This window comes from Vulpes vulpes, chromosome 15, assembly GCF_048418805.1.
Source record: "Vulpes vulpes isolate BD-2025 chromosome 15, VulVul3, whole genome shotgun sequence".
NCBI classification, from domain to species: Eukaryota; Metazoa; Chordata; class Mammalia; order Carnivora; family Canidae; genus Vulpes; species Vulpes vulpes.
In genome coordinates this window covers 57,924,362-57,950,721 of record NC_132794.1, presented here as the reverse complement: position 1 = coordinate 57,950,721, position 26,360 = coordinate 57,924,362, and the positions used below count along the sequence as shown (strand labels likewise).

The 26,360-nt window shown below is 40.9% G+C and overlaps 1 protein-coding gene across 4 annotated transcripts in view; it reads left to right on the top strand.

Moving 5' to 3' along the window:
• Positions 1 to 1,931: 1,931 nt before the first annotated feature.
• MYO5A (myosin VA) overlaps positions 1,932 to 26,360 on the top strand; it is a 199,002-nt gene continuing 174,573 nt past the window's right edge. For all 4 annotated transcript variants that reach the window (XM_072738571.1, XM_072738570.1, XM_072738569.1 and 1 more), the window contains exon 1: positions 1,932 to 2,076. In XM_072738571.1, coding sequence (XP_072594672.1) covers positions 2,050 to 2,076 — 27 coding nt within the window. In that variant the 5' untranslated portion in view covers positions 1,932 to 2,049. The remainder of the gene's footprint in view (positions 2,077 to 26,360) is intronic.

Genomic DNA, 26,360 nt, shown 5'->3' with positions numbered 1-26,360 from the left:
TTTGTTTTACTGGTCATAGCTGCCCCATTTTTCCTCTTAATGTCTGGATAAAGAATGAGTGGGACCCCGAAACATGAAAGAGACGTGACTGTAGAATTGGAAGGAACAGAGAATTCTGTGGGTCTTTGTACTCTGTAGCCATTACTTATGGCCTCTCTGAGGGGATTGTGGGCGGTGAGCAAGGAAGGATAGGCTTGAGTTTCAGGTAAGGACTGGTACCAAGTGCTCCCCACCCCCCACAGCAATGGTCTTCCTTTACATACATGTACAGGACACACACACACACACAACCAAGGGGCCAGCCTTGAGACATGGTCTAGATAGAAACCATCCCAGATTGCCAGAACAGGCAGTTAGGAGTTCAAAGAAATGAGAAAGAAGAGAACACTAAAAAGAGGCTGGAATAAAACAAATATGAGATTAGTCAACCAGGAGTGAAAGTGTGGGTGGGTGCCGAGCAGGTGGAGGGTGAAGAGAGTATGAGGACTGGGTGGAAAGACCACATTTTGTGCTTGATGTGCAAGGATAATGGTCAGCAAGATTGAATGCTAGCTACTTCTGAGACTCCTTTGACACTGCCTTTTCTTTCAAGATTTTGAAAGATAGAGTGAGCATGAGTTGGGGGTGGGGGACAGGGAGAGGAAGAGGGAGTAGACTGGGGCTTAGCAGGCAGCCCAACTAGGGGTTCCATCCCAGGACCCCGAGATCATGACCAGAGTATAAGGCAGATGCTTAGTCGACTGAGCCACTCAGGCGTCCCCCACCTTTGACCTTTGGATACAGAATTAATTTTTTTTTTGATACAGAATTAATTTGCAGTACGGACTTTTCCACAAAAGTCTCCCACAATTTTCAGGTAGCCTCCAGAGAGCTTTTAGTGGCATCATGAAACTGATAATCACTAGGGCAAATGGGTGTAAGAAGAGGACTGAGGCAGAAGAGTAGTGGTACCTCTGCAAAACATAGGCCTAGGAGAGGTGGGCGCCTGGGCTACCCCCGGGGGCATCTTGTTTTAAAAAACGATACCCAGGCACCTGTCTAGGTGTTCAGGATGACCTTGGTGATCTTCTGTGGCAGATTACTGGTCCTCACTGCTCAGCTCCCATCCCACTGCTACTAACAGGACTCTCCTGGAGTTCTAGGTTGTTCTATGAAGCCTAGACTTCGAGGAAGCCTAAACTTCGAGGAAGCCTCCTCCCAGATCCTTTCCCTAGAAGTGCTCGGACGGGGGGCACCTGGGTGGCTCAGGGGTTGAGTGTCTGCCTCTGGCAGAGGTTGCGATGCCGGGGTCCTGGGATGAGTCCCGTATCAGGCTCTTTGCAGGAAGCCTGCTTCTCCCTCTGCCTAGGTCTCTGCCTCTCTCGGATTCTCATGAACAAATAAATACAATCTTAAAAAAAAAAAGAAAGAAGAAAAAAGAAAAATGCTTGGAAGGATAGGAAAAGAGCTAGAGACTGTTTACCTGGACACACGCAGTGACACCCAGTATCGCCGCCCCTCTCGGTGGCCGGGGCGTTCTGCACGGTCCGGACCCGCTTAGGGGAGAGGGGCGACCGCGGGGCGACGCGTCCCCGGGGGGGGGCGGGGCGGGGCGGGGCGGGCGGGCTTCTGGGAGGAGGCGGCGGCCGCGCAGTCTGGCAGGCCGGGGATGCTCGCAGCCGGAGCGAGCCCGGAGCAGCCGCGGTGGCAGCGCAGGAGCGCAGCCTCCTCCCGCTCCCACAATGCACAGGGCGGCGGCGGCGGCGGCGGCGGCATCGGCGGCATCGGCGGCCGCGCAGGGGGCTGCGGCGGCGGCGACCCCGAGGACCCCGAGCACGCGGAGCGCGTGCACCTGCTGGCGGCGAGCCCGGGCGTGAAGGGCAGGGCCCCGCGCGCCGCCCGCGCCAGAGGCGCCCGGCCCCGCCCCGCCCCGCCCCGCCCCGCCCCGCCCCGCCCGGCCCGGCCCCGCTCGCTGCCGCCGGCTGCCGGGGCGCTTCCTAGTCGGCGCGGGCGGCCGCCCAGGCGAGGTGCGGCCTCCGCTCGGGCGGGGGGCTCGCGCCGGGCCCCGCCATGGCCGCGTCCGAGCTCTACACAAAGGTGAGGGGGCCGCGGGCGGGCGGGCGGGCGGGGCGGCTGCACCCCCGCGCGCCCCGCGCCCCAGGCCCCCGGGCCCTGCCGCGCAGCCGCCTTCCCCTCGGGCGCGGGGCGCGGGGCGGGGGGCGCGGGGCGGGGGGCGGCCGAGGGCGCCGGGGTGGCGAGGGCCCTGCCGGCCCGCCGGCTTGGGAGGAATCCTGGCTGCGGGCGGGGCTGCGTCGGCGACATCAGATGGGCCCTCCCGCGGGGACGGCGCTCAAAATAAGGTCTGGCGCTGGTCTGCGGCGCCGTCCGCCCCGCCGCCTCCCCGCCGGCCTGCAGTCCTGGCCTCGCGCGCGCCGAGTCTCACCTTGAGCGGCTTCGGGGGGACGGGCGGGGGGTCGGCTCCCTCGTCCCCGGGAGCTCGCTACCTGCGTGCAACCCCTAGAGCCCTGCTGGGCTCCGTGCCTCCAGCATCCGCCGGGGCGAGCCTCCTCCTTGAGGATTCCGTTCCCGGGAAGCGTCCTTTCTCTCCTGTGCCGACGTCAGTATTTTCTGAATGGCATATTTTGGAGAACCGTCCCTTTGAAGACCTCCGAAAACGTGTCTCCGGCAGCGTTGTGATGCTTTGTGAACGTGTCGTAGCCATGGCATTTTATTATACTGTAACTCCAGCGTACGTAGGTGTTTTGCCAACTATTAATTTCCTTTCATTCCACTTAACAGAATTGGCTTAGCTCTTCAAGTGCGTATGGGCAGCAGAAAGAATCTCCATTTAGGATCTTAAGAATCATGGTTTCCAAATGTGACCCTAAATTGCTGCATGGTTGGACCCACCGTCAGAGAAAAAGATATGGATTTCTAGCCCAGGTGCCTTTTTTTCCCTTACTGTGTGACCTTGGGCAAGTCACTTAACTTCTTCTTTAGTTGTCTCATATCTGCAAGTGGAGTTAATTATACCCGCTCTGCATCTCTTACAAGGCTGTTTGTTGTGAGGATCAAATCTAGGAATAGATGGGAAAGCTTTTGTAACCTGTGAATTTCTCAAGAAATAGGTATATGATTAGTTTATCCAACCATGAGAAGAGGAGTTTGCATATAACATTCTCAAGGACCCCTTTCTTTCCAGCCATAGATTTAAAGACTGCACTGTTAGAATTTCTCTTTAAACCTGGTAATTTTCTTAGGCGTTGTTGGTCTCTAATATATGAATGAATGCACTGGGAAACTGATTTGGTTACTCTATTAATAAACATTGATAGAGTGTTAACTCTGTGCCAGGCACTGCTCTAACTCATTTAATCCTCATAATGAACACGTGGAGTAGGTACTCTAAGAAACATTTTCCCATGATGAGATACAGATCTGTAAACATTCTTTACTTACTTTGTATAGCCCTCCACTCTTCACTGTGCAGCTTGAGGAGTCCATCCCTGAGCTGCCTAATTGTAGGCTGCTTAACTAAAGACTGGATGATAAATTGCTCTTGGTCTGGGTCAGCTTTTTTTCCTCCCAAGATAATTTTTATTTTTTTATTTTTATTATTTTAATTTTTATTTATTTATGATAGTCACAGAGAGAGAGAGAGAGGCAGAGACAGAGGCAGAGGGAGAAGCAGGCTCCATGCACCAGGAGCCCGACGTGGGATTCGATCCCAGGTCTCCAGGATCGCGCCCTGGGCCAAAGGCAGGCGCCAAACCGCTGCGCCACCCAGGGATCCCTAATTTTTTTTTTTTTTAGAAAAAACTTTAAAAATATTGTGATTTTTAAATTGCAGGGTTTTGGGTTTTGTTCATAGCTTCATCATGTATTCTTAAAATTCACCTTCTGTCATTGTGAAAACAGACTAGTTTAGACATCAAGAGTGAGTTGAGCTTAAATTGCCTTCTAAATATATATATATATTTTTTTAATTATTTATTTTTGATAGTCATACAGAGAGAGAGAGAGAGGCAGAGAGAGAAGCAGGCTCCATGCACCGGGAGCCCGACGTGGGATTTGATCCCGGGTCTCCAGGATCGCGCCCTGGGCCAAAGGCAGGCGCCAAACCGCTGCGCCACCCAGGGATCCCCTTCTAAATATATTTATGTCTAAGTGTAATCTGGTCACTTGGCTAGTTGCTGACTGATTCTTTTTGTCAATGGGCCTTAGCTTAATGGTGGGCCAAAATATTTATTGAACAACCTCCCAGGTACAGGTACTGTGCTTAATATTGAGAGGTTCTCTCTCTCTCTCTCTCTCTCTCTCTGTCTCTTTTAAAGATTTATTTATTTATTCATGAGAGACAGAGAGAGGGAGAGACAGGCTCTTCGCAGGAGCCTGATGCAGGACTTGATCCCAGAACCCCAGGATCACGCCCTGAGCCAAAGGCAGACAAGCTCAACTGCTGAGCCACCCAGGTGTAACAATATTGAGAGGTTCTAACAATGAACAAGACACCGTAGCCCTTTCCCTCAAAGGGCTCACAGTCTGTTTCTTATAATCTTGACCTACTTTAAATATCTAGGAGCATAAATAACCTGTTGTTACCTCCACAGCAGGCAGACAGCTGGTGTGGTATTTATAAGTAGAAATTAGGAAATGGGTCGGGACATGGGGAAGGTTGGAATGATTCTAGAGATAAAAGCTTGGGAAGTGATTATTAGAGGAAGAGGGAAATCATTAGAAATTAAAACATTGGATAAACAGAAGAATTTTTTCCTCACAGAGGATTACAGGGAAGGAAATTCTGGAGTAGATTACAAGGAAAGATGTGTTAGTGACATGTCATAATTATGGTATTAAACAAAGTGGTTAAATCTGAAAAGTGCCCTTTAAAAAAATGTCATTCAGAGTTTAAAGGCAGATTTTGATGTGTGATATAGATCAGCTTCCATTAGGGTGAAAGGAAAGAGACCCTTCAGTTTATTCTTTGTATCTAAAATGATAATGGTTTTGTCACAGAAATTTACCAGGGCTGCCATTTTGTAAGGTTTTCCCACAATATAAACATTTTAAGTGGAATAGCTAGGTTCCTAGGATATAACATTTCTGGAAACTAACATTTTGGTTGAAATATGTTTGTTGGTTTTAAAAATAAAGGCTTTGTTGAGATGTAATTTACATACCATGTCATTCCCAATTTAAAGTTTACAATTCAGTGGTTTTTAGTATATTCACAGAGTTGTGGGTCAATTTGTTTTTAGAGCCACCTGGCTTGTTCCAAAAAGAATTGAAGATGGCTATGATATCTCATTGCTTCTGATTTTGAAAATATTTGCTAGTCTTGACTTGCCAGTGGATATGTGAATCATAATGTCACCATAGATGCTTTCAGTAACTTCAAAGGATTCAGCATTTGTGGAGCAGAGTTTATTAATTAGGCCTAGATGGATCACCAGCAGCAATAAAATGGCATGGTAGTCCTCACATGAGCTTCCCAAAGGCAGAGAACACTGTAAATGCTGTAGAATGGTCAAGGTTCCCTGAAGTTGTTTAATTAAGAGTCCCATTGTGTATCAGGATGCTGAGTTTTGTAACTATAAAAAACTTCTAAAACCCCTGCTCAAGAAGCCATGTAAACTTTCTTAGGTGAGACAGTAATTTAGGCCAATAGGTGATATGTCTGTAATCTTCCTTTCCTACTGTATTCCTTCCTACCTACTGAAGCCATATGGCCTAGATTCTTTTTCCAGGATAGTTCCTGTTTTTTGTTCTATGCCTCTTCCCCTTTACCATCAATCCTGGAAATTATAACATTTTGGTGTTGAAATTACATTTTTCAGACTACTTTCAACATCTGAAAGCAGGACGGAAACCTCATCCCTGATCATGTGCCTTATTTGGGGTTTAGCAAGTATATTTGATTTCCACAAGTATCCTGTCACATCTTTTCCATCTATATTTCCTCCTGATGTCCTGAACAGTCTGTCTCCTGTAAATAATGGTCTGGGATGATTAGTCTACTTGCAGGAATGAAGCAGGGTATAAAGAAGTGGTTAAACAAGTAAGCACATTTTCAGGCATGTTGAACAGGATGAGTAATAGAGCGGGGAGCTGGGAGCCAAGGGAAGCCAAAGAAACTGTTGCAGGAAACAAAATGGTGAAATGATGCAGGTCAGGGAGACTGAGGCACAAGCAGATGATGTGGGAAAGAGGACAAACTCGAGAGACAGGTCTCTGTGATAGATTAGATATAGGATGGGATGGAGAGGGAACAGTGTAAGTTAACAGCAGTAGCTCTAGCTTTGGAAACTGTAAGTTAATTCCCATTATATCATGAATTTACAGACTCTGTGGAACTGGTAAGCTACTCAGAAATACTTCTTCAGACTGCTTGAGCAAAGCCGAAAGCTCATGATTTCCTCTTGAAATTTGTTAACTGTTTCTTGAAGTGTGAATGTCTGGTGTATTGCCCAGTGGCTAAAAGAGTACAAAGAGGTTCCAATTTTAATGAGAGTTGCCACTGCCAGATAAACAGTTTAAATCTTCATGGTGCTTTTAGCTGTTCAAAGTAGGGGAACTCTGGAGCAGGGTCTGTGAGTGGGGTTCCTGGATTTAACTGCAACGTCCAAACGGTTGGACACAGGAAGTGTGGGAGAGGAGAAGTAAACCCTCTTACCTTACATCTTATCTTAGAAGGTAATTTAGCTTGTTTTTAACTTTATAATGGATTTTGCCTCCATTGGAAGAATCTAGAGGCACATTACCCATTGGGAGGATAGACTTTGATCTATTGTCTCTACTTCAGGCAATTCCTAGTGAAGTATAAGGAATTGTCAGAAGTAGAAACTCCTGGAAGATCTATGGAATAAGGCCTGACCCTGGGTAAAAACATCATTTGGGCAACCACACTCCTCCCATTTCATCCCTTACTGGCATGTCTTCTCACAGCGTCTTCTCAGACTTTTTGCATTTGTTTCCCTGGGGAGTTTCTCTTCTTTCCTTCTAGCTCCATCTCTCTCTCTCTAATCGACTTAGGTAAAATTTATATGTAAAAAAAATTCACTCATCTTAAGTATACAGTTTAGTGAGTTTTGACAAATACATTCTGTCATGTAATTACTACCACAAACAAGATACAGAACATTTTCATCGTCCTCAGGAGTTCTTCGTGCTAAGCTTCTTCTCTTCTGCAGTTTATTTTTTGTAGCTAAAATGATAATTTAAAAAATAAATGCCAGTTTACTAGAGTTGTGCTTGCCCACTGGGACAGCAGGAAGAGTTGTTTGTTTTCAAAATGTATAGTATGGTTTCACTTTAGCCCAAGCAATAGAGATACTTGATATAGAGGACTGAGCTGGGGTGTTTCTCCTGTGGATTTCTTCTTTTCTGTTTTTGTTTTTTAAGATTTTATTTTTTTGTTCATGAGAGACACACAGAGAGTTAGAGACTTAGGCAGAGGGAGAAGCAGGCTCCCTGTGGGTAGCCTGATGCAGAACTGGATTCCATGACCCCGGGATCATGACCTGAGCCAAATGCAGATGCTCAACCACTGAGCCACCCAGGTGTCCCCTGTTTTTTTTTTTTTTTTTTTTTTTTAAGATTTTATTTATCTGAGAGAGAGAGAACGAGAGGGGGAAGGGTAGAGGGGGGAAGCAGACCCCCTTCCTTGTCCCCACTGAGCAGAGAGCTCCATGTGGGGCTATATCCCAGGATCTTGGGATCATAATGGAAGCTGAAGGCAGCAGCTTAACCGTCTGAGCCACCATGTGCCCCTCCTGTGGAGTTTCATTCACAGTAGGAGGTGAGAGTAGATGGCAGAGGAATTTAGGTGGTTTATTTAATTTTTCCTTCACATTACCCTTTACCTTTGTTGACGCTGTCTGCTTTTGATACCTTGGGTCCTTAGGTCCTTAGTGCGTTAAAATGCCCTTTGATCAATTTTGCTTTTTTTTTTTTTTTTTAAAGATTTTATTCATTTATTCTTGAGAGACACAGAGAAAGAGACAAACATAGGCAGAGGGAGAAGCAGGTTCCCTTGGTGGGGAGCCCGATGCGGGACTGGATCCCATGACCCCAGGATCATTACCTGAGCCAAAGGCAGATGCTCAACCACTGAGCCACCCAGACATCCCTCAATTTTGCTTTTTTTTTTTTTTAAGATTTTATTTATTTATTCATGAGAGACAGAGAGAGAGGCAGAGACATAGGCAGAGGGAGAAGCAGGCTTTATGCAGAGAGCCTGATGTGGGACTCAATCTGGGGCTCTAGGATCATGCCCTGAGCCGAAGGCAGATGCTTAACCACTGAGCCACCCTGGCGTCACTCAATTTTGCTTTTTAACAGTTGTCCTGTTCCATCTACCTTGGTTGTAATGTCAGTCTGGGTTTGTGGTGATACCAGATTTTGAAATTGCAGAAACATCCCTGGCTTCTTCATGCCTTGGACCTTCTCCATTTCGCTTCTAAGCCCTCCCCAGATGGAAGTCCCCTAAACCAGTAGCCATCAGCATTAAACATCTCCTTGTACAACAGAGGCTTTTTGCCAATTGTAGAACTTAGGGATGGTGTGATGATGTTTTGGTTTCAAAATAATGGCTCCAAACTTGGTTGTAATTAAGGGAGAAGTACATTATCCCCTTCTAAGTGTTCATGAGGACCATCTGTCTACATCCTTTGGCCTGATGTGCTGTTGTAGCCAAAAACATGAGCACAATGCTGAACTGGAGAGAGATTGGATGCTGAAAAGACAAGTTTTATCTCCCTGTAGTCACTCATACAAAACCTTGCATTTTCCAGTGGCCAGCCTCTCGTCTGCTGTCCTGCCCGCTGTTCCCTTGCGGGCTATTCCACACCAGCTGCCTCATGGCAGACAGCCTCTCCTTTGCTATCCTGCCTCCACCTCCCTTGCAGTGTAGTCAATAAACTATCTCCTTTAAAAACTAAACAAAACAAAACAAAAAACAACTTGCATTTTCCTGGCCAGGAATCCTGTATGTGTGGTTGGGGTTTCTACTTCTTGATAAAAATGCACTGAAACTAGAGGAATTTCAGACTGGGAGAAATAAAATGATTGTGGCAGTTAAGCAGATAGTAAAGAAGATAGAAAGGACTCTAATTTAGAAAGGTGAAGGTGGAAAATGGTGAAGTATTTAACATCAAGAATAACAGAAGTGTGTAATATCAAATCTCAGTTTAGTAGGGGTACTTGTTAGATCTTGGCATGAACGTGTCATTTAAAATGAATTTCTAGGGATTCTTGGGTGGCGCAGCGGTTTGGCGCCTGCCTTTGGCCCAGGGCGCGATCCTGGAGACCCAGGATCGAATCCCACATCGGGCTCCCGGTGCATGGAGCCTGCTTCTCCCTCTGCCTGTGTCTCTGCCTCTCTCTCTCTCTCTCTCTGTGTGTGTGACTAATAAATAAATAAAAAATAAAAAAAAAATAAAAAAAATCATCCTTTAAAAAAAATAAAATGAATTTCTACTTTAAACATTACGTATTTACATTTATAAAACTTATTACCTCAAGTTATGATGACAGCTAAGATGTACTGTAAATAAAAAGGGTCTGGATAATTCATGCACCATGGTTCTGAGATACCGACTTAACAAATATCTCTTTGACAGTGTTAAACAGTTTGCCAGCCAGAGCTGTTTTTGTTGGAGGTTACAGAAACACAACTCAAAACTAAAAAGGATTTTATTTGCCCCTGTGACCTGAATGTCCAGGTTTATGGATTCAAGGCTAGAATGTGGTCTCTGAGGCTGTCACTGGCTCTCATGTCAGATTGTGTTGTCTGCCATTGGTTTCGTCCACATGACAGCTCTTTTCATGGTGAAAAAGATGGTCAGTGGCACCTGCAGACCACATGATCTTCTAGCTCTGGGCCTGGAGGAAGAGAGTCTGGTAAAAGAATTCTGGTTGCCCTTGCTATGAGTCACGTGCCCTCTCCTTTCACTGTGCTGTGTAGGCAGTCAAGTCATGCTCATCTCAGAGACCAGGCAGACGCAGAACATCATGATTGATAGTTCTCAGACCTGGTGGGGTGGCTGAAAGCTGTTGCTGATTGGAAAGAATAGTCAATATCCACCATGAATGAGTTACCCAAAGTGACAAAGCGATTGAATTCCTCCTCTCCTCTTCTGATCTTTAAGCAGAAGAATGGGATGATTTTTGCATGATCAGAAGGTTATTGGATATATTTCCCTTAGAGAATCATTTTGAATTAAAAAAATAAAAAAAAGAGCCGTGGAGAATCCATTTAAGCAAATGTTACTGAAATCATATCAGAGATTGAAGATTTGAAAAATATTTTTCATTTAGTCTTAATCAGGGGGTTATGAACCCTATGTCACCTTTCCTTTGGAACTTTTTTGGCTGTATTTCCCTAGTGCTTTATTTCCCCTCATTTTCTTCATATTTTTGCTTGAATATATTATTCTCTTCCCCCATTTTCATTATAAGTTATAAAATTTATTATTCCTGTTTGATTCATTTCCAGTTCTCTTTTTTCCTGCTCTCTTGCCTTCCACCTGTCATCTACTTCTTGACACCCTTACTGCTTTATTTCATCTACTCACCCTAATGCTCTTTTGTGCTTTATTATAACCAAATATACTCGTATGCACACACACCTAAAGTGCGATAAAATAAATTCTTATTAAGTGAATTGTTACTCAGTGATGACTTAGAGTGAGGAGGGAACTTCATTTCCTCAGATCCTTGTACTTATGCTGTGTTACCATTCCCTGAATTCGACATCACAATAGGAAGTAATTTCTCATGAGTTTACATAAATTATTTTCTGTGTAGGGGGGGTATTTATATGTTTTAAGCAAGTAAACATTTTTGTGTTAGACTACTTTTTAGTCTAGACTAGACTAATTAGAACTTAATTTTTCATTTTACCATACTGGAGTATAAACAGCAAGGTGACCAGCTATTTCTTTAAGGATCTGACCTCACTTTACAACATTTTTGTGGCAATACTTAAAAAACTTTTACCAGAATTGGTCTCTGCATGCTCACACTGAGAAAAACCTCACTTCTAGTTTGACAAGCATCATGCTCACACAGGAAGCAGAAGTCCCAGAGATGTTTTTCACAAAATCAGGACATACATATTTTGATGAGGAATTTGGTTCAAAACCTGGATTAATCATCTATCAATTCAGAATATATTATATAGATCTCTCTCTCTCTCTCTATATATATGTATCTTATTATAGAAGTGAAAAGTTAAAACCACTAGAGTTAATATTATATTATATATATATTTTTTAAAGATTTTATTTATTTATTCATGAGAGACACAGAGAGAGAGAGAGAGAGGCTGAGACACAGGCAGAGGGAGAAGCAGGCTCCATGCAAGGAGCCTGATGTGGGACTTGATCCTGGGTCCCCAGGATCACACCCTGGGCTGCAGGCGGTGCAAAACTGCTTTGCCACCAGGGCTGCCCCTAATATTATATTTTAACCCACTCTTCCTGTTTATACTAATTTTTTTCATCTTAGACCAAGATTTCTCAACTTCTACACTATTGCCATAGTGCAGATAGATAATCCTTGCTTTCTGTGGGCTTGTCCTGTGTATTGTAGGATTTTTAGCCAAATCCCTAACCTTTATCTGCTAGATCCAGTAATATCCCTTATCCCCACACCAATCATAGTGTCTACAGACATTGCCAAATATCCCCTGGGGGGCCAAATCCCTCTCCCCTCTGTCCCCACTTGAGAACCTCTGCCCTAGACCTTAAGGCTTAGACTAGGGTAAGAAAAAGTGGGAAAGAGTTAAAAACAGACAGAAATTTATTGGAAAAACTTTTAAAAAATAACTTTTAAGTAATTTTTTTTATGTTTATAGAAATTATACATCTTAAACAATTTGGAAAATACAGAAACATATAAAGAAAGAAAATTAAAAATAAACTAATACTACCCAGAGATAATAACTCTTAATTATAGTTCACTTCCTTAAGTTTCTCATTTATATTCATATGGTAATTTTTATGATTTTTTTTTTTTTTTAAATTTTTATTTATTTATGATAGTCACACACAGACAGAGCGAGAGGCAGAGACACAGGCAGAGGGAGAAGCAGGCTCCATGCACCGGGAGCCCGACGTGGGATTCGATCCCGGGTCTCCAGGATCGCGCCCTGGGCCAAAGGCAGGCGCTAAACCGCTGCGCCACCCAGGGATCCCCAATTTTTATGATTTTTAAAACTTAATATGTATTGCGAGAATATATATTCATTCATTCATTCATTCATTCATTCATTCATTCATTCATTCATGAGAGACAGAGAGAGAGAGGCAGAGACACAGGCAGAGAGAGGAGCAGGCTCCATGCAGGGAGCCCGATGTGGGACTTGATCCCGGGACTCCGGGAGCACGCCCTGAGCCAAAGGCGGATGCTCAACCGTTGAGCCACCCAGGCATCCCAATTAATTTAATTTAATTTATTAATTTTTTAAAGAAGATTTTATTTATTCATTTGAGAAACAGAGAATGAGCAGGGGGAAGGGCGGAGGGAGAAGCGGATTCCCATTGAGCAGGGAGCCCAATGCTAAAAGCAGATGCTTAAGCAACTGAGCCACTCAGGTGCCCCTGTGAGAATTTTTATGTTATTAAATATAAACTTTTTATATTATTTTCAGTGTCTAGATAATAATCCATCATCTGGATCTTCCACTTACTGCTGGGCATTTTCACTATTGTAAGATAGGTAGTATGGTGAACGTCTTTGAACATAAATCTTTGAATTAGTCAATTTTACATTCCAAGTCTCCCTGAGAAGTGTTGTCATTTGCATTGATGCAGGGTAGGGTATTCACATTTATTTTATTTTAAAAATAGCATTTTAAAATGTACATTGCTTCAGGGCTACAATGACCAGATGTCCCGCGTATGTGAGATGCTTTCTGCCATCCAGTGCCTTTATTTTGTTTTGAGAAATCCTCTTAGATAGAAATATATGAATTTGTTTCAAAAACCTAGCCTTTTGAAAATCTAAACTATTTCCTTTTCCTGACCATTTTCCTCATTGTTACTTATTCATTGTTTCTCCTTGATTTTGGGGGAATGTGGGCCAGACAGAATTATTGAATTAGAAAGAATTAAACAAACGAACAAACCATAAAGCTATTGTTTTAAGAGTATAAATAATATAATTTTAATTTAAAAATCACCTGATGTAGTACCTGGGTGGCTCAGTAAGTTAAGGGTCTGCCTTTGGTCCAGGTCATGATCCCAGGGTCCGCATAGGGCTCCCTGCTCAGTGGGGACTCCTTCTACCCCTCCCCATGCTCATGCTTGTTTGTGTGCAGTCTCTCTCTGAAATAAATAAAATCTTAAAAAAAGGAATTTCACACACAAAATAGAAAATTACCTAAAAATATGTTATCATTTTATTATAGACAAGATATCCTCCTAATTAGAAGAAATTACTGTTTGTCCAGAGTGGTCAGAGTTTGTTTTCAGTGGTTAGTCAAGAACCTGAGAGACCTTCAGCATCAATTACCTGCTTTAAAACAAGTAGAATGGAGCAAAATATACCCCATGTTAAAGATAGCATCCTGGAATGGAATCTTTATGGCACTCAAAAGGTATTTGGAGGTTTGTGAGGCCTGTGGGTCATTGCTGTGTACAGCAGCCTTGCTGGAGGACTAAGTAGCCACAAATGTTGAAAGTTGATTGTGTGGAAACTTAGATATTGAAGCCATAGGAAACCGAGTAGAAGCCCTAGCCTCATTGGAAGTTTCTTTGCTTTCTTCCTCCATGAAACCTTGATTTTTACCTTCTTTAGTTGTCATTTTTTTTCTTCTAAAAACCAGGACTTGTTTAGTTGTCATTTGTTTTCTTCTAATAACCGGGCCTCCATAAATGCATGACTTCATGGCAGTATAATGATCAAATAATAATGGTTAATATTTACTGAGGTCTTACTATGGACTAGACACTATTCCAAGAACTTGGTTACAGCTCTTTCCTTCCTCGGCTTTCACCTCTCTGAGTGCCTGAAAGAGAGGCAATGTATCACAGCAGTCAAGCATGGACTCTGGTTTGAATCCTGGATTCACTATTGACTTTCTGTGTGAACTTGACCAAACTACTTAACTTCCCTGTGCCTCAATTTCCTCATTTTTTTTTTTTAATTTCCTCATTTTTTAATGGGGAAAATAATACCTACCTCAAGTGGTTTTAATAATAATTAATTTTTTTAATATAGATAAAAATGCTTAGAATGGCAACTGATACGTAATACAGCTTAACTGTTGGCTCTTATTATTGTTGCTATTTGGTTGTAGCTATCATTCTCCTTTCTCTCTGGCTATTTTGTCTTCTTCATAAGCTTAGCCACCTACTATAACTTCCTGGATATTGGCGCTCCTAGGCTCTGTCCTTAACCTACACTCCCTCTCACTGTGGCTTGATCCGCTGCTGAAGAGTTAGGTATGAACCTGTGCTGATGACTTCCAAATCCCTGTTTGTAACCTATTTGCTGTCCTTGCAAAAAAGCTGCCTATGGACATCTTTATAGGTACCTCAAACCTGGCATATTCAACATTGAACTTGTCATCTCTCCCCTTCCTCTTCATTCCACTTTACCCTACTTCTTTGTGTCTTACTTTCCTAGCTATAGGATGGGATAATAGTAATAGCGACTTCATTGAGTTAAGAGGATTAAGTGACATAGTTAATGCATAGCACTTCGCTTAATGCCTGATACATATTTGAGAAATCTTAGCCACTGTAATTGTTATTATTTGTGTTCTCTGTCTGGTAAACGGCGTCAACATCCATCCATCCACCCAAACTCAAAACTTAGAAATTATTTTGATTTACTCCTATTTAAGCCTACCACCACAATCACTTACCATTTCTTGGTACTATCCTTACTTTGTTTGAACCCTTATTATTTCTTGGACCCTGTAACAGCATCCTAAGCAATTTTTGGCCTTACCTCCTATAATCTGTTTTTTGTTCTGCCACCAGAGTGATCTTTATGTAATGAACGTATCTGATCACGCCACTCTCTGACTTGAAATTCCTCAGTGATTCTCTATAGGATATCGTCTTGAGAATAAATATGTTAGTGTGGTGCTTTCCAAACTTTGGTGTCCTTCTGAAATCGCCTAGAAATGTTGTTAAAATGGAGATTCTAATGTAGGTCTGTGGTGGGGCCCCAAGACTTTCTAACAATTCCTAGGTGACGCTGGTGCTGCTGGATTGAGGACCACACCTTGAGTAGTGAGGCCATGATACACTGGGCTTTTCCTGATCTATGTTCACCCTGGGCCTGCCTCTTATCTCATTTTCCTTCCTTGCATTCAGATCTTTGGTTTAAGTCAAGAGCTCTCCAGGTTGCCTTCTTCCTGCTTTGCAGCATTCCCCTTGCCTGGCTTTCTCCACTGTTCATGAATTATGTCTTTGAGATCTTAGTCTGTCTAAGATATTCCTGTGTGTTCTTATAGAACACTTTGTCCACATCTGTCCTGACACAACAGTGCATTGCAGGTGGTTATCTCCCCAGCAGAGGGGAAGTATCACATTTGTTTTGTTTTAATAACAACTTTATTGAGATATCATTTACGTGCATTACAATTCATTCATTTAAAGTATGTAATTCAGTGGTTTTCATGTTTTTTTGACCTAGCATCCAGACTAGTATTTAGTACATAATAAGTAACACCTCCATGACTGACTGAATGAATGAACTAGGTGGTGTTAAAGTACCATTGGAAAATTTTCTCCAGATCTTCCTCTGTATATCTGTAATTTTTGGCTTTAACATTTCAGCATTCAGATTATCTTACTGTTTGTCAGTAGTTCTTCATGAGCTTTCTTCTTTCATCTCCCTTTTTGGTACCAGGATGGGAACCATTTTATTCTTCTCTGGTCAGCTTTAATGCATCATTATAGATCACTTTCCTGAATTCTCCAGTGCTTCCAGTTCTCTTTTTCAACTTAGGCTGTAATGAGCAGTGTTAACCCTAAACACAGATCTTAACATGCTGCTCTCCAGCTGAAAAACCTCTGGCTGGTCCCCAGCCCCTCCTCCTCTGTTCTCTTTATCTACTGTGGAATCATCTCATTCCTTATCTTGACATTTAAGACTCTTGATCTTTTTCTAGCCCTATTCTCTTGGCTTGATCTTTCACAACGTGGGTTTCTCAGACATTTTATGTAGCACCATCTGGAATGCTTTTTAAAATGTAAATTCCTGAGGGGGCCTGGGTGGCTTAGTCAATTAAATGTTGGAGTCTTGATTTCTGATCAGGTCATGATCTCAAGGTTGTGGGATCAAGCCCTGTGTCAGGCTTCACGCTCAGTGGAGAGTCTTCTTGAGTTTCTCTCTCTCTTTCCCTTTCCACTCTGCCCCCTTCCATCCCTGTTCTCTCTTTCTCTCTCTCTCTCTCGAATAATAAATAAATTTTAAAGAAAAATGTTAATTCCTGAGTCTTGCTTCCAGAGACTCTGAGTTAGTAGGTTTGAGAGCCCCTGGAATCCGTATTTTTAACCAATCCTGTAAGGAATTCTGATGCAGGTGGCCTGTGGAATTCTGCTCTGGGACATAGAACCAACCTTGCTACTTGAGCCTGTGTTCCAACTTTACTTGACTTTGGACTTTTTGTCGACCATATTTCCCTCTTACCAGAATCCCCACCTAATAAATGCTCAGCAAATGGTAGCTGACTTGAGCTCTTTGTTCAGTGGTGGTGGTAGGGGGGAGTCTTTTTAAAATTCTAAGACAGTTTTAGTATAGATACATTGTGGGCCATTTTCCCCCTGGCTATCCTTAATGTTTCACTTTTAATAGAATATGTGAGAAAACCTGGCACACGGAAGTGACCTAGTAAATCTTTTTTGCTATTTTTAAAGGCAACTGGAAAAACTGCCCCTTATATTAAAACTAAATTGAGAATCTTCTATGGTGAAAGATGTTCCATTACCTTTACTAATAATAGATGTGAAATAGTATAAGAAATGACTTGCAAAATTACTTTGGGAACTATTTTCCTTTCAAAAAAATCGTTAAAAATCTATAAGAATAATAAATATTCAGTGTGCAGATCCTTGGAAAATTCAGAAATACAAAAGATTGCATGTAATCTCACTGTCCTCACATATTCTTAATATTTTGATATATGTCCTACTTTTTTTCCTATGTATATTTTCTCCAACAAAATGATTTATTTTGTGCATACTATTTTGTAGCGATATATTTTTCTGTAAGTAGTATGTTAGGAACATTTTCCCATACCGATACATACTTTTTTTACAGTATCTTTTTAATGGATTCAGAGTGTTATATTGCTTGAGTTAGTCTTAATGTTATTCAACCAGTCCACTATGGTAAGCTCTAATTTTTTGACAGTTTACCTTTAAATTGAAGAGAACCAAAAGCCTTTGTGTGTTCCTTTACAAAGAAATCAATTGTAGTAGTTAATGAATTTGGCTATAATTAACAAAACATCCCATTTTTCTATATAACAATACTGGTACAAAAACTTGGTGATTATCATGTCAGTGTTAAGAACAACCCACAGGAATATCAAAACACTCAGGAATAAATTCTTAAATGTTTGAGATCTCGGAGTGTGCCAACCACAACAGCCCAGTAGAAGGAAATTCTCCAAACTATAGACGTAGGCAGGTTATGGTTATTAATCTGTGGGCCTGGTGAATCAAGCTGTAGGTTAGTTCCAACTTGAGAGGATAGTGGATCCCTTCCTCTGCAGTATTTTGGAAGCCATATGGTAGGTAGGATGAATTTTAATGTAATCTATACATTAATATACTCGCTTTTTCTTGTTAATCGAGGAGACTATCCCTGACTAATAGAAGCTTCTCAGGGTTTGTTAAGCCTCTACATCCGTATTTAATGGCAGGATAGCCTGGTTACTCAGAAACTGTTAGCTGCAGAAATGAAAATGTTGACTTAGGCTAAAGGGAGAAAAAATGTAGCAGAGATTGTTATTCAAGAAAAAACACATACTAAATCAAGAGAAGTAATGGGGAAATAATCTCTGAGACATAAGATTGAGCTCTTAGAAGCTCCAAAAAGAAGTCTTTTGGTTAATCTACTTCAGTTAAGCCACCTTGGTTTACAAATACTGTAATTAAATATTTCTATTATAATGAGTTTCTACCTTAAATGTCTGGGACATTGACCAGGGATCGTGAGGGGCCTAGTTCTTGAGATAGCCAGTCCCTTGGAGCAGAGGGGCACCTCGTTGGGGCCAAGGGTTTTCTAAGTCTGTGTCAGGAGCAGTGCCTTAGTCTTAGAATAATCTGCGGACCATGCAGAGTTTCCTCTTTCATCACTACCCGCTGGAGTTTGAGATTTAATTTGTCTTTGGAGCTGGGGCCTCCACTATGGTATGTTTAACAAGGATCTAGACAAAGCCTATAGTATTTGAAAACTATAGAAAAAGTAACATTTTTCTTTAACCAGCTTAACTGGTTAGAGTAAGGATTGGGATGTCTCATCTGAGTTGATGAAAATCTAAGTGATGGGGACATTTAAGGCAGTATCAATTTAACAAAACTATAAGACTTGGTTGTAATCTGTACCATTCTGTATGTTAAACCTAGATTCTTAAAATAATTATGTTTAAACAGTTGATCATCCCCCTGTATTTTTATTTGGCTTGCTTATCTTTTGGTTGTTTTTTTTTTTTTTTTCAGGTATTTGTATAAGGTAACTGTCCTACACTATGGTGAAATTTAATAAATCTGAATGAGTAGAGGCCATTTATTTTAAAATATGTGATTCCAGCTTGAAAATTTCTTCTGTTGGGCATCAGCTAAGGTTTTATAACTATGAAATTAAATAGATTGAGTTTATTCGGAAAGTGGTTAATATATAGACCAATACAATAGATTGAGTTTATTTGGAAAGTGGTTAATATATAGGCCAACACAGTCTCAAGAACAGCACTGGAACTGCTTCTATGCATGCTTTTCACTTTAGTCAACTTAGTGCCTTTGGTTTTCATTCTTCCCTGCCGTAGCACAGTGACATCAGATGCAGCTGGAGCTGAAAGAAGAAGGGTCATGTTCATTAATTCCAGTGAAACAAAAACTGCCTCAAATAATTAATGGAATAACAGTCTCTTTAAAAAGACTTTAGAGCTTTTTTTTTGACTTTTTTTTTTTCCCCAAGGACTAGAGAAGGAGAATTGCACAGATTGTTCACTTGGGACCATTTTAAGCTGTTGATGTATCTTACAGTCCTCATCTGATGTTTCTAATTTCAACATAAATCATTCAGGACATGTAGTGATTTTTTTTCTTACTTTCTCTTGAGGTTCTCTGACTTCAGTGACTGTTTTCAAGAGAGCAACCCCATGAACTTTGGCTTTGTCAGAATCTAAAAATGGTCTCTATTTTATTATTTTATTTATAGTTGTCATAGTTTAAATACAGCTGACCCAGCATGCAAAAATTTGTGTGTACAAGCAGGGTGGCAAATACCAGGTCAGGTTGCTTGCTGGGTTATTGGAGGGAAGAAGAGGCTATGTATGTTCCCATCACTATTTTTTTTCAGTTGATCTTTCTATTATGAGGTTTGATTTTTTTTTTGTTTGTTTATCTGTGTGTTTGTTGTCTTCCAAATAGTTAAGGAAAGAGGGATTATTGGACAGAGATAGCTAGAGTTAGGGAAAACCAGTCAGGAAAGAAGGGGAAAGATCCTTTGCTATATGTGATTGTCTTTGTTTTCCAATCCAACACTTAGAAGCATTCATCTTGTGACCTAACCTTTAAGGACACTGCCTTCAAGCAAACTAGAAAGTTAATCTACTTATAATTTTAGTAGATAAAAAGAGAAGAAGAAGAAATTAACATATAATATAATGTATGGTTTTGTTGACAAAAAGGTCTGGACTTTATTATGTGTTGAAAGTATGCTCAGGGTCTAATGCATGTTTAGGAGCTAAATTTCTAGAATAATAATAATAAAGATGTAAAGGAAAACAAAGGAAGCCAAAATGGAAGGAAAGAAAGAAATAAAGAAAGAAAGAAAGAAAGAAAGAAAGAAAAGAAAAGAAAGAAAAGAAAAGAAAAGAAAAGAAAGAAAAGAAAAAAGAAAAGAAAAGAAAAGAAAAGAAAAGAAAAGAGACTTTAAAAAAGGCGGTTTGAGACTGGGAGGCCCAAATGTGTGTTACCATGTATGTGTGGGGCAGGGAAATAGCCCAGTAACTCAGGGAACCAATGACTTGTCTACAAATAATAATTGGCCATTGTACTTTAGAGGTAGCAAACTCAGAGTAGATGAAACAGGAGACATTAGAATAAACAGGTTGAATATAGATGTATGGTTATGTTTTTACTTTGGTTCCTTTGTATATTGTCTTTGTGTTGTGATGTCCATTTTGGTTGGTTGTTCTTTCAAGTTAGTTGTAATTTTTATCTTAGATTTCTAAAACTTATAAAATCTGTTCAGATCACCTGACTTTTTAGGTTTTTGAAAAATGTGATTGAAATGGCTTTGCCATGTAGTAATTTGTATGAACCAGATATACTATGAAAAGAAAGTAGAGAAAAGCCTATTTACATCATGTAAACAAAGTTTATGCTCAGAGGCAGCATCAGCATTTGTGCTTCAGTGAAGAAAAGTGAGAGATCCAACTATCATCTTGGCCTGAGAGTTTTTTGGTGTGGAGGGTCACCATGTCAGAGAAAATGCAGCGTGAGTAGACTTGGGTCTCTTAGAGGAGAATGATGAGTTCAAGGAGTTTCCTGGGAAAGACTGGGCTGGTTTATGTAAAGATGGAGATGCATGGGCTCCTGGTGCATGGAGCCTGCTTCTCCCTCTGCCTATGTCTCTACCTCTCTCTCTCTCTGTGTGACTATCATAAAAAAAAAAAAAAAAAAGAGAGATGGAGATGCACATGTCTGGAAGGATAACTGGGATGGTGATAACATAAAGGATGACTTCTTCAGTCAGTTGCGAGCTGAACTAGAGAAATATAGTTGTAAGATAGAGACATCATAAAATCCAGAAGAGGTGTTGAAGCAACTGAAATTCGAACTGTTTACTGAATTCTAGGACAGAGAACCCAGAATGGGACACTTAAAACAATATGGTTATTTCTTTACCTGCTTGGATTTTTTTTTTTTGTAACACAAAAAATAAATGTTTTGATGTAAAAAACAAAAAAAGAGTTAAACTTTACAAATCTGAATGATTAAACAACAAATACATACAAAGAATGGGAAATACTTGAGAACAAATACATACAAATACATACAAAGAATGGGAAATACTTGAGAACAAATAAAAAATAGCAAATAATAATGTGTTATGGTTAAAAGCATGATTTCCTGTTTTAGTTTGAGCTGCTTCCTGTGTGACCTGACAAATTAATGAATGTACTCACCTCAAAGGGCAGCTGAGAGATCATATATACATATTTACATATATACACACACATATACATGTAAAGCACACATGGATATATGTATAAAGCACTTAGCTTACTAACTGGCACATCATAATGGAGTCTGTGAATATTAACTCTTAGTTGGTATTATTGGCTTCTCTGTTTTTTTCTTTTTAAGAGTGAGAGTGTGCACTCAAGTGTGAGTGGGAAAGGGCAGAGGGAGGAGAGAGAATCCCAACTAGACTCTGTACTTAGTATAGAGCCTGATGCTGGGCTCGATCTCAGGGCCCTGAGATCATGATCTGAGCCAAAATCAAGAGTCTGATGCTTAACTGTCTGAGCCACCCAGGAGCCCCTGCTGGCTTGTCTATTTTAAATGATTTGTAAAAATTCACTTGCTTACAAAAAACGTCATAGTCCTAATAGATCTCTCCTTAGCATACTCTTAATGCTTTCGGAGGGTTTCAAGACATGAATTATGAACACTATTACACTTTTCCCTTTATCCTCCATAGAGTTTGGCTAGCGATTCTCTTTCACATACAGTCTGTCTATAACTCCACATTGTCAGCATCATCTGACATAGCTGTAGCTTTCATCCCAATCGCTTCTAAATTTCTCCATCAGTATTCTCAATCCTTTTTCTGCTGGAAGGAGGAACTTATTCTAAACAAAGGCTCTTAAAGGTCCTGTGTCCTGTTGTAATTGGGTAACTAGCACTTTATGCATAATATAAACATGTGTCATAAACTATTTCTCGAATCTCAAAAGCTAGTCCCAATAGGTTTTTTTGTCAGTATGGAGGTTTACAAGACAAATATTCCCTTTTATCACTTTTTAAAAATATATTTTATTTATTTATTTGACAGAGAGAGAGAGCACGAGAGAGAGCCTGAGCAGAGAGAAGCGGGTTCCCTGGGAGCAGGGAGCCTGATGCAGGGTTCAGTCCCAGGACTCTGAGATCATGACCTGAGCCGAAGGCAGATGCTTAACCCACTGAGCCACCCAGAGGCCCCGCCCTTTTCTCACTTTTATTGAAGTTAGAGCCAGCCGTATAATTCAGTTCTGGCTAATGTGTTATAGCCAGAAATCTTTTGGAGGGCCTGTACAAGGAAGAATTGCTTTTCTGATAGAAGGAACAAGCAAGAGAATAGTTTGGATGCATATTCTTTTCTTTATTCTATTCTGAAATGTGGACTATGATGTATGGAGTTGTGGCAGCAAAGCTGCAATCATGAGGCAACATGCCTAAGAATGAAGTTGCCAAGCTGAAGATGGTATAGCAGAAAGATAGAGTCTGGATTCTTTTTTTTTTTTTTTTAAGATTTTATTTATTTTATTTATTTATTCATAAGAAACACACACAGAGAGAGGCAGACACACAGGCAGAGGGAGAAGCAGGCTCTATGTGGGGAGCCTGATACGGGACTCGTTCTCTGGTCCAGATAATTCCCTGAGCCGAAGACAGATGCTCAACTGCTGAGCTACCCAGGCATCCCAAGAGTCTGAGTTCTTAATGATATTATGGTGCTGTCAGAACAACCCTGAGGATAACCACCTCTGGACTTCTTGTTTCAGACATTATTAAAGTTCTACCAGTTCAAGCTACTTGCTCAGACTTTTCTGTTCCTTGTAGCTGAAAGCATTCCCAACTTAAATGGTAACAGCTTTAATATGAATAAAATTAACATAAATTTGGGAGACATTGGGGCACCTGGGTGGCTCAGTCCGTTGAGCATCTGCCTTTGGCTTAGGTCATGATCCCAGGGTCCTGGGATTGAGCCCTGCATCAGGCTCCCTGCTCAGTGGGAAGCCTGTTTCTCCTTCTCCTCCCTACTTGTGCTCTCTGTCACTCTCTCTTTCTCTCCAATATATAAATAAAATATTTAAAATTTTTTAAAAACTTGTCTAATCTACAGGGTTATTTACATACAAAATAAATGCAGATAATGTTAAGAATAGGACAGAATCTGAGAGGTGAAAATCTTTTGACTCTGGAAACCATGAGTAGTAATGTCAAATAACCTAGTTCTAGTCATAATTTCTAGGTTCTCTGGCTACCTCGTGAGTCCTTTCCCACATTTTCTATGGCTTTTCAAAGTTTTGTTTTCTTCTGGCTTAGAATCCTGAACACAGTAGAGACAAGGACTGAAGTTTGAATAAGAGGGGAAAAGTTGGGTCTGAGTGAAGGTGAGTGGGTGGATGATTTTAGTTAAGAGATGAGTGTGTAGAGACCATGCCAGTCTTCTAGACTGTCTTGTTTCTAGGATATCTTGAAGTTCAGCATTCATGAATTTCAATGAGTGAAGAAGAGAATTAAAAAAACAAAGGAGATGCTGAGTTACAGTGGCTGCTGCAGTTGAAGGCTTAGAGAAATGAAAAGCCCCTTCACCTTTGGGGTTCATTTGCACTTGGTCTCTCACCTCTTATCTGCAGTTTATGGTAAAGCCACGCCAACCAGATGCTTAACCCAGTCTTTCTAAATTTTAGATTACCTGGTGGTGTTAAGATTTTTGTTAAGTTAGTCATTTGGTGTGAACGTTTAAAGTAGAAGTAGGCAAGGAAAGGAAAACATGAGAAACTACAGAGAACTTCTGTAGAAAAAAGTAGTTAGAAGATTAAGAAATTTTGACCAGATAATGAGATTAGCATGATAGTGACATCTTCCATTGAGGAATTGCTCTCATTTAAATTTTATCATTTGCTGAGACTCCCAAGTCAATGCCTCTTTTGCATCTTTTTAAAGCTCATCATAAAAGAAAACACTAACTCTTTGTGTAACTGAGGAAATAAATGAGCCAAAATATTGTCTATCAATGGGACAGTGAGAGAATTATGCTTTAAATGGAGGCTGACACGTGTAACCTCCTATACATGTTCTTTCTCTTACATTGACCAGCAAGCTTGATAGCTTCATTGTTCTCTCACTAGATGCTTTGGAGATGGCTGGCTTTATTGATCACACATTTCTGTAGTTGCAGTATGGCCAGAGAATATGTTATTTCTGGTACAGAGTGAGAAAGAGTTTGTACAAGTACCCTGGGCAGGTATGAGAAGGCTGCAACCATGGTACTATTAGATTTAGGCCTTATGTACAGGAGATACAGAATAACCACAGGCTTGGCTTCCCACTCAGCCCTCATTCTGTTGTTCAACATTAGACTGTGAATGCTTTTGATCTTTTTTTGAAAGATTTTGTTTGAGGGAGAGAGAGAGAGAGAAAGCACAAGCAAAGGGAGGGGGAGAGGGAGAAGCAGACTCCCTCCCTCTCAGGGAGTCTGACTTGGGGCTGAAGGCAGATGCTTAACCAGCTGAGCCACTAGACACCCCTGAGAGCTCTTGATCTTACTAGAATCCATTCTGTCTGGTATTTTGTGAATCTTAAAAAATTCGGTTTTAGTTTACATATGTAAATACTTTCTTGGCTGCTATTATAAAAGATAACAGCATTTCATATTGATATGAAAAATGTACCGGATATGGTGTTAAGTAAAAAAAAAAAAAAAGCAAAATGCAGTACATGTACATGTATGTGTATGTATATGCCTATGTTCTGAAAGAGTTTATACTAGACTATTTAGATTATTGAAAACAGTTACTTATAGAGGTGTGGTTATGGGAGACTTTCACTTTCTAATTTATCCATATCTATAATATTTAGATTTTTATATTCAATATATATTTCTTTTGTAATTAGAAAAAACAAGTATTTTCTTTTTAAAGTGGTGTAAACAAAGATGTTTCAAAGAAACATTTTTTTAAGTTAGGAAAAGGTGTTTGAAGGTGTATAAGTATATATAGTGTATATAATATATTAAAATAATTTATAATATATCTAAGCATTGTTCTTTGCTTTCAAAACAGGGATGTTTCATTCCTGATCCTTTTTTATTGTTGGAATTAGTATCTTGGATTAGATTTGAATAAAGAACATTTTCCAGGTATGGGAAGAGAATGAGGAAGGCTGACTATCCAGTGTGATTTGGAGGGTCCTAAGAGGATCTACAAATAAGAGAAAATCCATAAAGAGCTCTCCCAAATGAATAAGCTAACAAACAACTTGATTAAAAAATAGGCAAAGAATTTGAATAAACATTTATCCAAAAAAGATACATATATGACCACTAAGTACATGAAAAGATAGTCAACATTATTCCTCATTAGGGAAATGCAAATCAAAACCGCACTAAGAGGGACGCCTGGGTGGCTCAGCGATTGGGCATCTGCCTTCAGCTCAGGGCGTGATTCCATGGCCTGGGTGGCTCAGTGGTTAAGTGTCTGCCTTCGGCTCAGGGTGTGATCCCGGAGTCCCGGGATCAAGTCCCACATCAGGCTCCCTGCGTGGAGCCTGCTTCTCCCTTTGCATGTGTCTCTGCCTCTCTCTCTGTGTATGTCTCTCATGAATAAATAAATAAAATCTTTAAGAAAGACCACACTGAGATAATACCTCACATTCATTAGGTTTCCTATGATTAAAACAAAACTAATGCTGTAAATGACATCTGTGTACATTCTTTGAAATTATTGAGACTTGCCATCCCAACCCTCCATTATACCTGCCACTGGTTACTTTTAAGACTTTTCTCTTTGTTTTTAGTTTTCTTTTTTTTTTTTTTTTTTTTTTTTTAAATATTTTTTTTATTTATTTATGATAGTCACAGAGAGATAGAGAGAGGCAGAGACACAGGCAGAGGGAGAAGCAGGCTCCATGCACCGGGAGCCTGACGTGGGATTCGATCCCAGGTCTCCAGGATCGTGCCCTGGGCCAAAGGCAGGCGCCAAACCGCTGCGCCACCCAGGGATCCCTGTTTTTAGTTTTCTGTGTTCAGGTTTGCTATGTTGTATCCACACATGGTTTTCATTTAGTCTGTTATGGATCCCTTAGAGCAAGATTTCTTGCTCTGGCTTAATGTTTTTCATCTATTTGGGAAAACATTTGGCCAGTATCTCCTCAGATATTAGTTCTGTCCTATTCTCTCTTTCCTTCCAGGACTCA